The sequence below is a fragment of the Plectropomus leopardus genome, chromosome 12, assembly GCF_008729295.1.
Source record: "Plectropomus leopardus isolate mb chromosome 12, YSFRI_Pleo_2.0, whole genome shotgun sequence".
In the NCBI taxonomy this organism is placed as follows: Eukaryota; Metazoa; Chordata; class Actinopteri; order Perciformes; family Serranidae; genus Plectropomus; species Plectropomus leopardus.
This window is the reverse complement of record NC_056474.1, coordinates 19,505,056-19,521,335: the sequence shown is the minus strand read 5'-3', so window position 1 is coordinate 19,521,335 and position 16,280 is coordinate 19,505,056. Positions and strand designations below refer to the sequence as shown.

At 40.0% G+C, this 16,280-nt stretch overlaps 1 protein-coding gene across 8 annotated transcripts in view; it reads right to left on the bottom strand.

Annotated features, from left to right (window-relative positions):
• st3gal3b (ST3 beta-galactoside alpha-2,3-sialyltransferase 3b) overlaps window positions 1–16,280 on the bottom strand; it is a 77,230-nt gene that overhangs the window by 23,141 nt on the left and 37,809 nt on the right. For all 8 annotated transcript variants that reach the window (XM_042497151.1, XM_042497148.1, XM_042497147.1 and 5 more), the window contains 5 exons: window positions 15,432–15,524; window positions 11,150–11,244; window positions 4,695–4,758; window positions 3,300–3,395; window positions 2,838–3,024 (listed from right to left, as the gene is read on the bottom strand). In XM_042497151.1, the coding sequence (XP_042353085.1) occupies window positions 2,838–3,024; window positions 3,300–3,395; window positions 4,695–4,758; window positions 11,150–11,244; window positions 15,432–15,524 (535 nt within the window). The remainder of the gene's footprint in view (window positions 1–2,837; window positions 3,025–3,299; window positions 3,396–4,694; window positions 4,759–11,149; window positions 11,245–15,431; window positions 15,525–16,280) is intronic.

Genomic DNA, 16,280 nt, shown 5'->3' with positions numbered 1-16,280 from the left:
ACACATACATAGGATGATGTATTTTTATGGTAGAAAATCAACTATTGTTGCTGTATCAGGAAAAGACTATCTATGGGTCAAACATGGGTCTTTGCACATCTGTCATTTCTCTTCTTCCATATCATCATCAAGGCTCCAACCAAACAACACTGATTTTTTTGTTCCCTGATTTTTAACCCATGAGAAACATTCTTCCTTCCTCAGCAGATCAAAGGGGGCTGAGTCGGACGCCAGGGGCCAGATCAATTATCCTGGGCAGCCATTTCCACTGTCCTCTCCTTCTGACACACCAGAAAAATCTGGGCCCTATCAAAGGCTGAAGGGGCCATCAGCCAGCCAAGCTATTTTCCTCCATTTTACTTTACTGTTACCTTCCACTGCTCATTTTCTTTTCCCCAGCTATTATCCCTTTACCCTAGTTCACTTTATCCTTTCCATCTAGCGCTCCTCTATTTTCTCAACCTTTAATCCAACTTCACACGATTACTTCGTTTCAGCTTGACATTGTATGACCTTTCCATCCCCTATTATAATGGCATTGTCCTCTCCTCTTTATTTTTTTTTTTAACCCATCCCTCAATCATACCATTATGAAAAATGTCACCTTGTTAAAAAAAAAACAGCTGGCAGCTGCTTCCTCAAAGTCACACAGCTGTGATAGAAAATAGAGCAGGTTTCCCCAATTCTGGGTTGCCAGATTATACAGGGGTCGTTTAGCTTTTCTGCCTGGGTACAACCTTTAAGGAATGTACAGGTGCTGTATAATGGTTTAGCCCTTTGGCTTTGACTTAAGTACAGTAGCTTTCATAATCAACTTCATTTGTGATTTCAAACCTTTTAGTGTTATTTTACAATAAAATGCAGTCTTTTCACAGCCAAGGCGGACAATGAAATCCACATTAAGCATATTCCACTGAAAATTAAATTTTTTACATAACGCATTCATCACTTTATTGTTGTTCAAGTTATCTCTACACAATGAAGATGGCCTTGCAATACTGTATTTAAAAGACACAGTGTAGTTGCATTTCCCGTGGGTGGCACCTGGTTATTGTAATGTGCTTTACTGATTAAAACTAGTACGGGCCTAAAAAAGTTTGAGTTTGTCTGCTGTATGTATGTGTTTGTGATACATGGCTTTTCAGAAAATGAGCATCTTGTAATACTGGGGCTCCAGGGACTTCTCATGAACAGACTGTGAGCTCATATGCTTCCATTGCTGGTAGAACTACTATAATAATAATTGTTAAGCTGTTGCTTAACCTGTATGGTCAGGTTTTATAGTACACATTTCAACACCTACATGTAATGTCGTGACGTGTAAAAAGCCCTACAGTATAACGTCAGCTAATGACTGGTTATACATCACCTTGACACCAAAGTATGTTTACCCCTCTTTTGGTGGCTGCTACTCAGCATCACCAGCAAGTTCTTCTGCAACATTTCCCCAGATTATCACTTAAATGTTTGTGGTCTTCATGATCTTAATTTCATTTGACATAGAAGAAATAATTTTGCGAAATCAACATATTGCTGTGTGACAGTATGAAGGGAATTATGATATTGATGGTAAAGAAAATCCATTGATTGAGAAAGCAAAAAAATGCAATTTCATTTGTGAGCTTATTTTTTACTGGTATGCGAAATTCACAGAATTTGAAACAGCTGTGGGAAAAAAAGTTTTATATTTGTGGATAGGCTCACAGTGATAGATGAGCTTAAATCTTTAGCTTAACGTGTTATTTTTTGCTTGATTTAGAAAAATTTGGTGTAAAAAAAACAACAAATAAACTAAAAAGTGCTGGGAAAAAGATTTTGATTTTAGTAATGCCAGAGTACTATATGAAATCAAAATAATAATACTTTTTTTTAAACGAATCTTTAAGTCAGCAATAGTCAGCGATGTAAGGGAAAACAATTTCTAGTTGACCATTGTTTCGAAACATTGGGATTGTCCTTTAAAAGATAATTTTTGTTTTTAATGACTCTACGGAGAGCTGCCACTAAGTACCCCCTTGTCCTGTAGTTGTCTGGACTCAAAATTATTTCAAGGAGATACTAGAGATTGTTCAACAAGAACAAAATGAAAGTGCTCATGAGAGCCTTTTTTTGACAATGGATATAAAGAAAGGACAAGGGGGCCATTAAATATGACTGCCTCACGTACTTAAAGAGATAAGGGAAAGCCAGCTCAGTTTTTCAGTCTGACCGTTGTGATTAAGAGGCCAATTCACATTCTGTCATTTAACTCTGGCGACCGTGAGGTTTCAAAGGACACTGAAAAGATTTGTAAAAAGGTAAATTAATTCTAATTATGAGCACGGTAACATCTAAACAAGTGAGACACCAGGTTCAGAGGGAAACAACACAATTTGGCAAAGTATCATGCCAAAAATTAACTCAGTTGGAGTGTGCTAGTTATTGGTTTTTCTCAACTGTCCATTTCACATTAAGCATTCAAATGATCTAAAACATCCCCATTATATAGAGATCCACGCTGTCCTCTTAACCCCTTCACAAAAACGGCTTACACTTCCACAGGAAGGAATGTACAGAATGTGATCACAGGTTAGATGGCTATGTTCTGCTAACACAAGGCACATAACTCAGATATTCAGAGACATTCACACACAGAAGCAGAATCCTCTGCAGTGTAATTCAGTGGATGCAGGTCAAACAGCAATAATGTGAAACAATTCTAATGAAACGCGTGAAACACCTCTGCTCATTTAGTAGCTGTGAGTAACTTTTCTTACCTTGCAGGGTTGTGTGCATGCGTTTTAAATGTTCAATATGTTTACTTTCATTACTTGGCATTTGAAAACAAATATCCTTACCAGTTTCTCCTTGAAGACCATCTGCCTGAGCCACTTGAAATCCAGTGGTTTGAACGCAGAAAAAACAAAAAGCGAGTCTTTTTCATAGTTTTCAGGCTTCTGGATGGCTCCCTCTGGATAGGTAATCCTAATGGTGGTTTTGGTCCCCACGTCTCTGGTGTAACCACTTACTGGGGCTTCATTCAACCTGCCAGCACAAAAAACAGTCTTACAGAGAGGAATCTGGGTTAAGAAAAGCCCATGGCACAGAAGTTAAGTAGCTGGGAAGTTTGTTATTTATGTATCAACCTCACTTCAGTAAGGTTTTCTCTAATTAAGGATATATTTAATATCACAAATGGCAATCTTTACATCCTGTTTGTATTGTTTTGACCCATCTTATTCACAATGCTATTGTTTTATGGGCAAACTGTTCAGACATCGATACTCATATTCATTGAAGTTACCATGATGTCATCTTACCTCACTACAACATCATAGTCATCTATACGGGAGCCCAGAGACTTGTTAAACAGGATTCCACCGTTGCCCACAATGATGCATCTTTTACAGCTGAGACTGCAGGACAGGAGGGACAGTTTGTTACATCAAAGGGAAAATTTGCCAATATTTCTGTTGATGTCCCATCACTGTTGATGGCAACTCAATAAATTTCTCAGTGCGTGCTACATTGACAGAGAAAACTGGGTTCGCAGATACAAAATGCTTTGTTCCACCTGCATCCAGCGGCATCATTTGAATCGACACTATCATAGTTGGATGCAGGGAGAACTACAGGTTGGATTTTGACTCTAAGTAGCCAGGGTCCCTCAGAAACAGAACTTCCTTGTTTGTATTACAAACTAGCTATGCTTCCAGCAGCGGAAATAGCTTCGTAAAATATGAGTGCAGAGAATGTTATAGACGAAGATACATTTTACAGGAATTTGGCTGACTCAGGTTTTAGCCATATTATTCGTGGCAGAGTATACACGCCAAGAAATGCAGCAGAGAGAAGCTGAAGCTGTGCTATTCGTGCACAGGATATGGCCAATGGAGACACTCCAGAACCTGAGCTGCTGAGAGCAAGCACTGACTGGTGATGACTCTGCTTAGATTGAGCTCTGATGTCAACAGAGGCTGAATCATTCTGTTGCAATGACCTTCAGAGTGGGCAGTTTTTGTTGGATGCTGTCATAAATGCCAAAAGAGCCCTGAGAGAACCACCTGTCTGTCTGTGTTCCTATGCATGAAAGTTTTACCTCTTTTGGACAGAGGAGTGCCCTTCTTTAAGATCCCAAAGATAAACTGGAAAAGACAACCAAAACCAGCAGGACCAAGAGGACAGGTGACAATTAAGTGAGTATTTCTGTCATCCAATGCTCCTGTAAGCTATTTTGTTGAGTTGCCTCATTTTCTGAGTAATTCAAGTTGGACTTTTATTGTGAACGGTAAAAAAAAAAATGAAGTAGAGCACCAGTTTGCTGCTGTAAAGAAGAAAAAATAACAAAAGAATGTTGCCATCTTGTTCACTCTGGTTCAGACTACAGAAGTATAGGCACAACTTGAAAGTCTTGGCAACATTATGAATTGGCCAACAAAGTAATTGTTATAGACTAGTATGTTTGCAGGAAATGCATCCTGGTATATGTAAGTTTTGCCAGCACCGCTCCAGGAGAAGGACAGCTCAGTTTTCTCTGTCAATAAAAGTAAGCGATGATAAGAAGTTATTGCTTTATTTGATTACATTCAGCATCAACATGGATTCACATAAAAGTTCACTTAATCCACGTGAAAGTTGGTGAATTTTCTCTTTGGAGAATAATGGATAGAAAGAAACAGGACCTCTTTTTGATGTGGGTGAGTAGCAATAATTACCTGTCCAGCTCCTCTCCAAGTCCGTAATTTTTCGTGGTAGTTAAAATGGTGTCTATGATTCTCTCTGCAAGGAAAAAGAAAACACCATGAGAGGACAGTTAAGATAATATTAAGTTGCCACCTAAACTGCATTTCTTACATAAGTAATAAAATAACCGTAAAAGGTAATTTTATTGCAGCAGTTTGTGTATAAAATAAATTAGTGGATAATGGCTTTCTTGGCAATAAATAGGACACTGGATAAACACAACTAGTCAAATTCATTATTTGAAACTCAAAAATGGAGCACTATCGCCAAGGTCAGTCACCGTAAGCACCCTTTATGAAGCAGCGCATCACCTTAACGTCACAGATGAGGTGATGTTCTCTAGTAATGAAAACCAAACACATGAAAAGCCAAAACTGAGGGAACTGCTCCTTTATTGATAAACTGCCAAAGACTTTAAGATACCACGAGAGATATAACAATCTAGGTGGTCTTCAGACAGTTGGAGGAGAGAACACCTCTCTCCGTTTATTCAGTCACAGATAAGGAGTGACCAATCAGCCCTCAGAGAGAGTGGTGATGGGATTTCGGAGGGAAAAAAGCTGTTGTGTTCTTGAGAGGAGTGAAACTGGAAGAAACAGACATACAGCGTCCGGTGTGGTATGCGTGTGTATGTAGAAACCCTCCCATAAAAGCACTCAGAGAGGAATGCTGTTTTCAAACAAGCACATTCTCCTGGTTAAGTGGGCGATGTTGAGCTCGTCTCCCTGCGTGGCCAGCACCCCCTCTGATCGCAGGGTGAGAAATGGGGATGTTTAGCCATAGCACACATTCCTGCCATGTTCTACGGGGCATTCTGCTGGAGTCACGCTTCCAGCATTAGATGTTACATATATTTCTCTCTTCTCCTGACCATTTTTAGACCACTCATACTTAAATTTATTACCATTATATCCGGAATGTGACAGATTCCATTACAGTTGTTACTATCTTCGATCTCTGTTACATTTATAGCAATACAGATGCGCCACAACTAGACTACTTGGATATAATGATGGCAGTTAATCAGCTTTCTCTTACTTGGAAGCTAAATGCAAACTAATATTCATTTATGTTCAACATTAGATACAGAAACAGACGGAGTCTTTTGTGTGTATTCTTACCTTTACATTGTCCGCATTTATGCATGTTTTCTGAAAGCTTATGGACGAGACGAAATGAAAGAGTACCATCGTAAATCGTGGGGGCAGTGAAGCTTAGTTTAAGCGAGACACAATCATAGGAAACTAAGACGATATATTTAAAGAATGACAGAACGGATCGAATCGTTTTCTGTTGTCAGAAATTTTTGACTGCCCTCTAGTGCCACCTTGTGGATCTACACATGCCGACATAAAGGAAGTATTGATGCCAGTGATTCATACATTTTAAATTGATGTATCCATTTTTGTATATAAAGGTGACATAAACTAGCATTAAAATGTGAGATGTGCCATTATTCCTGTTTAAGTAGCATTCTTTGTACATGTCTATGGCTCATCCAAAATATGTGTTTCAATTGGGGTTTCAGCAACTTGTCTGTTTACGATCGGCTGTTTGTATTGTACACCACCCATCTCACCAACAGTGTGCAAGGCTGAGGCACTTCAAGAAAACCCCACATTTTACTTTAAAGTTTATGAAAGACAAGTTGGATATCAACAGATTTTTGGATATGCACACATATCACAACGCCGACTGTTTCCAGATGGCGATTGAAAGAATGAAAATGGGAGGCTGTGTTAACATGGTTTGCCACTTTGAAAAAAAAATTTGCTCCACTTTTTTGCATTTTGAGGTTCTTTGAGGCTGCATATAGATGAGAAAATTGGTCAAATATTAATTTTCATCAATCATGTAAATAATTTAATAGGAGAATTGTCATTTTTGGAATAAGGCCAAAAAAATGTGATGTTTTATGCATGTTAACATAGTCATTGATAAAAAAATGAGGGATTTTCATTGCCCTCCCTACTCGACCTCATATAATCAGCATATAGCACATAGTCTGCAAATGGGGGCCAAGAGAAACAACAAAAGCAAGAGTGAAGGGAGAGTGAGAAGAAGAGAGTTTAGACTGGGGCCTCAGAGCACTTTGTAAGATGTATTACAGCCTCATTCACCCTGGCTAACGATCCTAATGATTAACCTGCTGAGGAGAGGCGAGCAGAGCAACAGCCCATTGTTTGGATGTGGTGTCGATGTCTGGCGTCAAGCATCACCCCAGGCAGCATAAACACAAGGCTGAGGACCACACCTGGGTCCTAGTGGGTGAAAAGTGAAAAATCACAATGGGCAGGACTCTCTTCCCGAGGATGACATGGAAGCTAATTGTTATAAGTATTCGGGGTAAACATTTCAGCCAAGTATGTCTCGTGGTGGGAGCCGAAGACGAATGGCTGTCTGGTCAGACATTGGTCCAACATGGAATTCTCGACAAAAATCTTTACTGGCAACATAGACGATGGTCGGAAGCATCACGTAACACATAAACACAGACACATTGTTGGAAAGAGTGCAGCCTAAACAATACAAAAGAATCATGTGATCAGAGAGTGGTATTTTATGGGCCTGCATTTTAGCTGGGTTTTGAATCAGCATCAACTGAACTGACTGATCAAAAAAATGATAATTTGATTGTGATATGATGACCAATTTATCAAGGATCTTCATAATTGAACAATTCTAAAATACAGCTCAGGGGACCAAGTTGAAGACTGAAAATTCTAATCTTTGGCACAATGTGGTCATACACTTGTGCACCTGCTTTTAGCTCATGTTACAAAGAAGATAATACAGTGAATTACCTGTCACACCAACAGTGTGATCATGTGACAGAGCTTGTGTAAACATCATACTCTAGTTATGTTCATGCAATTACATTCAGAACGAGAGTCAATCAGTTTTGCTGAGTTAATGTCAATGTCTGTCATCGACAACTGCTAATAGGAAATACTGTATAAAGGCCTCTTTCAGTTAGCCAAATCCCTTCAGCCAACCATTTTACAGGGCTGTCAAACACATTTTAAAAGGAATGTGCAAATGCTGATTTTCTGCAAATCTGTCAAATTGAGTGACTTTTGAAAAATACCTCTTGTATAAGACTCTGACTGTGGACAACATCATGATAACAACTTTATAAAGTTGATTGAAGAAAGATATAAGCAAGAACATTTTTTTTTTATATACAGCGAGAATACTGTTTAACAACTGATGCAAAATATAGCATGATACTTAAATTGACCGTTCAGTGGCTGACTGGCATCCTGCCGTGCTGACAAGTATGTTTTTTGTTCCTCTGAGACCGAATCAACACAGCTTTACTGTTCTCTGCTGTTGTCGATGTGTGCCAGAGATACCTCTCGGCAAAATAAAAAGTAAAAATAAACCTCTCGCCCACCACCTCCACTCCATGTTCTCAATTTGGAATCCTTTGTGGCGTTCTATTCAAGATCCACACGTATCATCTCTCCACATGAGTACCGCTAAAAGGGAAACCCCGCTGCCATCGCAGTCCGTGGAGAAAACAGAAACCAGGTGTAACACTCACACAGGGAGTGCTCTTTTGATAGCGACTCAGACAGTGTGTGTGCCTGTGTGTGTGTTCATATGACAGCGGAGGAACTTGCCAGAGCACAAAGGTAACATTCACTGTACCTTCGGCTTCTAAGTATTGGAAAATGTGACAGAGCATGTCACTGAAGCCAGCTTAATGTTATCTCTTCAGTTCCCATGGCATTGTACACTGGTTTGATATCTGAAGTGCTGGAGTGTGTTAAGGTCAGGGAACAAGCACAAGCACTGAGTATGGAAACATTAAAGTTGGAGTGTTGGGAGACACTGCGAGTTCCCTGGTCCCAAGACAGAATACATCTTGCAAACAAGTGAAAATCACTGATGAGATTTTGTTATTATGACAAACAGAAGCCTACGGTGTAAACAAAATGACTGCAAATATTCATATATTCCTATCTATGGGCATGGTGTTATAAAGATGAAGATGAACTTTTTTTAAAAAAAAAAAAAGTCTTGTTCAAGGCTCAAAACTGGCCCGGAGAAAAAATCTATTTTGTCCGTTATATAGCAGATTATTTTCATGGCATTTTGCCAAAATGAAACACACAGACTTTCCTTTGAGCCCCATTGTTAAAAGTGAAAATAAAAGATTATTTGGATTCAACAAATCCACTCGCAAATCCTCCTTGCTGAAATAATCTCTAGCTCCAAACTTGTTTTGGTAGTTTGTTCAACAGCGCTCCGATAGTGATATGAACCGTCAAAAAGCATGTCTTAAATGAGACATGATGTCTGAAAATAATACCCAGAAATAGGGATTGGGTGCAATGACCTCACATCACCAGACCTAACTGCAAATGCAAACAGAGTGCCCCTGGGATGACATTTTTCTTTGCCTTGTTCCGTCATCAAAAAGCCTTTGGGATTTTCCCATTGGATTTTGGATCATTGCAGAAAATAAGCTCTGTGGTGAACAAACATTTATGATACCTAAACATTTTGTTCAGCAAGTAAATCTTCACAAATGAACACCACTTTCAGGATTTTTTAAGCCTAAACGTAATTACCAGAGATAAAAAGCCAAAGCTAGGCTAAAACAAACTACACTACGGTTGCGTTGCCATCGCTACGAGGCTATAAAGCTGTGTTTGACGCTGTCATGTAATGATGCTCTGTAGTCTCATTTAGCCAGTTGTTAGCAACCCCCTTTTTTAAGACGCATAATAGCTTAAAATTTAATGAGTGAGGTATTTATTTAAGCATTTTATGTTGTAGAGCAAAACGTGAAAGTCTCTTCAGCTTGTACTAACCACAGACCTTATCTAAGGCTGGACGTAGATCAAAATTGCTTCGGACGTTATTGGATAAGCTACAACCAATAGGAGCAACCAAACATGAGACGTAGTGCTGAGCAAATAACAGACTACAGCACATATTTTTCATGAATTGGACATTCGTCTGAACAGAATTGGAACCAAATACTGTACCTACTGAAAACATTAAAATGTAATGTTAGATCAGATTAAAATAATGTTATAATATTAAATCAAAGCAAATTTTAACTGGGAGATTCTTAAATTGACGTGAGGCAATCAGGTAGATCATTTCTTTAGAGTAAAGTCCCCACTCTGTTGAATAAACACACCAGCTACAGACAGCATTTCAACCACTGAACAGCCCATCGTGTTATTTAAATAATTCAGTTGTTCATTAGTTCATCTCATCTAGTTGCTAAGAACTGCAAGCATGTTGCCTTTATGTTTTCAATTTCTCTTTGATAATAAAAAGAGTAAAGAGAGTTAGAAAATCTGATAAGAGTTTCGTTAGCATCAAAGCTTTAAGAATCTGGGTATTTTGCCAGCTAGCGACAAGATCCAAAATTGAAAAAATTATTGGAACCCAGCCATACCCAGAAGTCAAACAATAACCAAGCATGGATGATGTCAGATAGAGATTAAGTCATTTATTGGATTAAAAAAAAGCGGCTGTTCAGCAACTGCTCCTGAAATCCTAGTGTTGGACTGTCCATGAATACACCAATCTCAGTGGTCTTCAAAAAACATTTTATGCTTGCATAACTATATAATAATAGCATAACTTTAGCAAAGACTAAAGGTGACGTACCGTAAACGGACACTGTGATGGATTACCTGTATCACGTTGTCTCAACTCGCCTAAACAAACCTGAGGCAGAATATATATTCTGCCAAAAACACCAGCCTTGCAACAATGACAAATGATGAGAAGTGCAAAGTGGCAGAACACTGGCATTCTCCACAGCTGAACCGTCAGAGCGAAACCTTGGTGAGTTTAAAAAAAGCAGATATTTGGACAAAAAATCTCTGAACCACTGCCCACATCCATGATTCTTTTCAGCAATTTAAAACTGAAAATAATTGTCAGAATATCAGGTTGTAGAATGACTTGTCTCTTCAGAAACGTTGGCAGTTTGTCTCACATGTTGCATCAGTGATGCCACATTAAGGTACAGTATGAAAAGCCAACTGGTGTCTGATGATAAGGGTAGACGGCTGGTCGCTCTCACTTTTCACCCATCACCTTCTGACCCAAGTGTAATGTTGGCAAGTTAAAGCAGAACTGTAAATCATCTGTACAAGAGTGAAAACAGACAAATCTGAGTTTGGTACCAGCTAAATCAGATGGTTCCTTAATCTGAGATGCCAGGTACTGCAGGCACAAAATACTGTAACATGTACGTGCGGTCAAGCTCCCACACAGCATCTAAACGTTGTAGAAACAGCAGCACTAACAACACAGGCTCAATGTTGGCTTTAACACAACAGATCAGTGTTACTAGTATTAATTGTTTTGTGGACAGCGTCCTCGAGCACATTAATAAAGAACATAGTAGATGTCACTGTGTAAGATGACAAATAGAATGAACTCTTCTTACCTTGTGTTTTGAATCCAAATGGAGGTAAGTAATTGCTGACTTTTGCAAGACGTTTGAAATTCCGATCAAGAAACATGGGTGCTGGTTTCATGAACCTGCAACAAAGAGAAAGAGAAGTTACTTATTTTGTTGTGCAATTCCTTATCCAAACAAAGAGGCCCTGTGACTTCCAAAAACCCAACCTCCACCTGGGACAGCAGTGCTAATGACCTGTGCAATGTTTAAGTCACATTGCACATATGCACATATATTAGCTAAAGGAAGCTAAAAACTTAGTGTGTCATAAAATCTGAGGGGCAAAGAGCGACACAGGAGGCAGCTGCAGTGCACAACTCAGCAACATAACCTCTCCACCCAAGCGTAAATCACAGCTGGCACACGGTTTGATAAATCTGCTGGGACAACACACTCGTGCCAGAATGCTTTTCTTCAAATGTTTGGGGCGAAACTGCCCCTACAAACTCAATTAGAGTGGGGGAAGTTGTTCTCACTGTTACCTCTGAAAACAAAAAAAAAACACACCAGAAAATATCCAGAAAATTCACATAACCGAGAAACCACTCCTGCTAGTCATCATGCTACACTAAAAACAAACAAGTTTGAAAAACAAGTCTGTGAGCAGTGTTTTTAACGCCCCACAAACTGCTACTTCCAGCATTGGCTCTTCCTTATCCTGAGTATCTGTATGAGTGTGTGAGTGCATGTGTGTGTGTGTGTCCCTCTTTGATTAATTGAAGCCTCAGAATCAAAAGAAGCCATTTCCTCTTAGTCACGCCTGCGACCCGAGCACTGGGCTACGTGCCACTTCTGCAAGTGTGGCTCCAGGATGAATGTGTGTTTTTATGACCTGCTGTCATGCTTGGGGAGGGGGGGCGCTTTCGTTGTCTCTTTTCTGGCATTAACATGCTTGGCGTTCCATGCGCTTCCGTGTCAGACCTAAATAATCAATCAGGACACATGAACAGAAAACACAATGCAAGGCGCCTTGGGGAGATCTATTGAGCTGGTGTGTATTATTTTGTTTATTACAGAAGACAGTTGCAGAGAGTTAGCGGAAACCAGACCACCAGCGACATAACTATAGCTCTCACAGCCGACAGACTACAGTAACTAGCAAAGGCATTTTAAACTGGAATCAGGAGGATATACAAGTACCATCACGCTCCCTTGTTTCTCAGCAGGAATCTTGGACAGCTTGTTCCCATAACACTGCCATGGGTTCACAAGAAATATGTGCAGCTCTGAGCCACAATGACCAAACATGGCCGACATTATTGGGAGGCCTTCCGGTTAGCTTAAACCTCTTCCAAGCACCCTAATCGGTCTTTGATACCCTCATTATCCTCCAGGTTTAAAGTATGAAAGCAGAGTGAGAACTCGAGAGGAGACTCTGTCTCCTCCTCACATCACCTGACAGACGAAGACGAACACACACACACACACACACACACACACACACACACACACACACAGAGAACTTCTGTCCTGCCAAAACAAATGGAGATTCATTAAACCCAGAAATTCTGAGGCCAGAGGGAGCTATAAATAACATGGGACCATTGCAAGTCACTGAGCCTTGACCGACAGTCAGTCACTGACATCCTGACAAAGCAGAGACAGGGGGCTGCTTGTTGTTAAATAAAAAGTGAGGGCTCCCAAAACAGCCAACAGGCAGGGAAGCATTGTGCTCATTTCCTTTGCGGGGTCCATCTCTCACGGGCAATATTTTCATAACCGTGCCGCTTCAAGTTCACTGCCAACACTTGATTTAGGGCTCCAATACAAACAGTTTTGGGTAAAGCAGAGGGGAGGGGAGGTGTGGAAAATAAATTGGATTCTGCAGGGCAGGGGGCTTCAGAGAGACAAACATAGAGGAAGCAGGAGATGATTAGAGGGAGAGCCACGAGAGGACCTCACTGCTAGAGGTTAAGTAGGTTTTCTCTAACAGCTGAACTGTAGGCCACACCTATCTAAACAAAATGCTAACAAGGACTTTTAAATTGGTTTGTTTTTACCTGATAAACAAACAGAGCAGACTGAGTTAGCAAACAAGATGTTAATTGGTTGGTTCCTTTTCGCACAGGACGTGATAGATCACAAACTGCTTGATTGTGTAGGTTCAACCGTACACTTACACTCATGCATACAAACGCAAACATACACGCAAACTTACATAGTGCAGCTTTAATTGGGCTCATTGACCTACATGTGACTGGGTTGGAGGTGGTAGCAATCAGTGAGCTCCCAGCGGGGGTTCTGTGTTGTACAGAACTTTGATCCGACACGTGCGGCTGATTAGAGGAAGTCATTTAGAGGGAGGACGTTGTTAACACGTAGCCTCTCAGATAGGTAGAGGGCAGTTCCACAACTGCTGGTATGTCGCGTTAAGTAGCACTGCTATGTACAGCTGGCAGTGTGGCTGATGGTGTTGTTTGGTTTGGATATCCTCACTTAAGCACATTGAGAACAGGGAGAGGAAGACAGTTTTATTAGATAGGAACAGGGTTCCAGACTGCAACCATTCAGTCTCATTTTACCCATTTTTGGAGGCCATACAACTGAATTTCATTACTAGGAACACCTGTATGACTTGAAAATATTCCCCCTCCTCGTTTTTTTTTTTTAAGTCATTATTGCATATCATGTGAAACGCAAGAGAGGGAGCATGAATTTGTGTGTTGCTCCACGAGTGATGTTACTAAGTCAGCTCTACTTGTCAAGACTTTGCTTTGTTCTCTCTGTGTCTGTCTCCAACTAAGGCTGCTGTTTTGAACACAGAGATGTGACAGTTAGTTTGGTCTCGGATGGTCCAGAGACAGCATCTGATGTTTCTGTTTTAGCTTGCTGGCTCACATACAGTATCTCTGTTGTCAAACCAGCCCCTGTATTCTGACCTTTACGGTAAATGCACTGAAAGTATACACATGTGACTTTGTCTACCAGTGTTTATGCAGAGTATAAAATGCCTACTGTACGAAATTAAGATTCACTGAATTATATTCACAGGTAATAGAAACCACATTCCCTCTGTAAACCAAGAAATCCTACCAAAATGTGAGTAAAATTGACTTGACAATGATGAAATTTAGATTTAGATTTTTTATCTTTTGGAAAATTGCCAAGATTAAAGTGCCACATTGATGCACCTTAAACTATCTAAATTTCTGATTAGGTGAGGTGAGAACATTGGTAAGTTCAGCTATGTTTCCAGCAAACTTAAGCGCTAAGTAGTTAAGAGGTTGTGACTTATAATAAAAAATAAAAAAGCAAACTGTTATTTATGTAAATTGTCTATTCATTAATAAAGGATTTATCAGTAATACAAGTAAGATGGGAAAACAATCCAAACGTGTTTTGTAGTTTTGCATGTTCATTTAAAGTGGTGCTCCTAGAGCCCTGTAGGAAAAGCTGGTAGCAAGACTATATATAAAAAAGTGAATAAAAATAATTAAGAATGTAAAATATGTGAATATACATAATGAAGTAAAAGAGTTTTGTAATGTATTAGAATTTATTCTTCAACTTTCATACTGTGTTTTGTTAAGCTGTGAATGTAATTGTACATCCTCAGGCAATAGATAAATCGGGTCCAATACTTAAACTTGGAAGCGGGTTGGCAAATTTTTGTGCTACATTGAAGTACCACTGGCCATTGTTCAGCAACGCAGCAAATTGCCCCTCTATTAGCTTAGCTCAGAGAATGCTGCCAGTACAATGCCCTATAGATTGAGCTGAGATGAGCGGCAAAAAGAGGCAAATAGAAAAATCAAAAGAGCGAGTGACATCAGTGACGGCCATGGCGGATTGTGTGGATTGTGTGGACTGGGTACCAGGAAGCTCGTGATGAGTCAGGACAGGAAGTTGGTTGGTTTCATTCACAGAGAAAGCCTCTAAGGCTCTAGGATGCGATAGGAGAGAGATGGGAAACCTTGTACTCGGCTGACAAATGTTCTTTTGTGTAACAGCGGGATCACAAGGACACAGTTGGGGTTTTGTAGTGGGGAGGGGATAGACCATGATTGAAACAGGGGAAGATTGGAGAGGAATGTGGGGGCTTCTGTTTCTGACTCAAAACCCTTAAGGCCAAGTTGGCTTGAGGAGTGACATCATGCGTCTTGGTATGCTCGAGTGACAGTTTTAGCTTTTCTCCTGCTGACATCCAATTAAAATGATTTGTTTGTGAAGCTTGCATGTGATTTTAAAAAGGAGTCTTCCTGCATCCAGCTGGATCTCCACACTGTTATGTGAAATTATGTGTAAAAGAAAGAGCAATCCTTCTCACTTAGGATAGATGGCGGTCATCTTGGCTGCTGCATATCCAGGCTTGCACACTCCTTCGCTGAGGTTGCCGTACTTGTATGCCAACTCTGGTGGCCTGTACATTAGAAGAACAGAGGGAGCGATCAATCAGTCACATCATGATAACTGATTATCAATTACGCTGACACATTTCAAAGCCTCAAAAACTGAGCTTGTCAAACAATCGGCTTGAGAGATAGGGGAAAAACGGGTTGCTTAGGAAGTTGGAGAGCTCATCAACAGCTCAGTGGATCACCTGTGTGTGGCGAGACAAAGCAGAGAGGCCTTGTTCAAATAATCACACCGACAGCGCTAAAACTAGAACCTCCCGATTACTAGCATGGTCATTAATAACGTGATGTATGCCATGAATCTAGTTCAAATAAACACGGAGAACGGAGAGAGGCCCAAGTCTGAGCTCTATGTGAGGCCTGAACTCAGAGTTGGAAGGAGAAGGAGCTTGACTGGGGCCTGCTTATGCACACCTCTATGCAAGTTAATAAAAGAAATACTTCTAGCCACAAATGATCTTTCGTGTATCAATTACTCACCATGTGTTATACTGAATTCATGAAGGTAATGTTATTTTTCTCACAAGCCTCCGGTGAACAAAGAATTAAAAAGCAAACTAAATTTTTGATTAATTGAAGTCACAGGGGTCCATTTTTACCAGCAGAACTATATCAAAACATCCATTTATGAACTCCGCCACAACTCATGCAGTATAATTTAGGTCTAATTTATCCAGTTGCATGTTAAGGTACTTCTAAAACAGACAACCCATAATTTTAGGGAAAATGAACTAAAATTGGAACTTATCTAGGTTAACTTT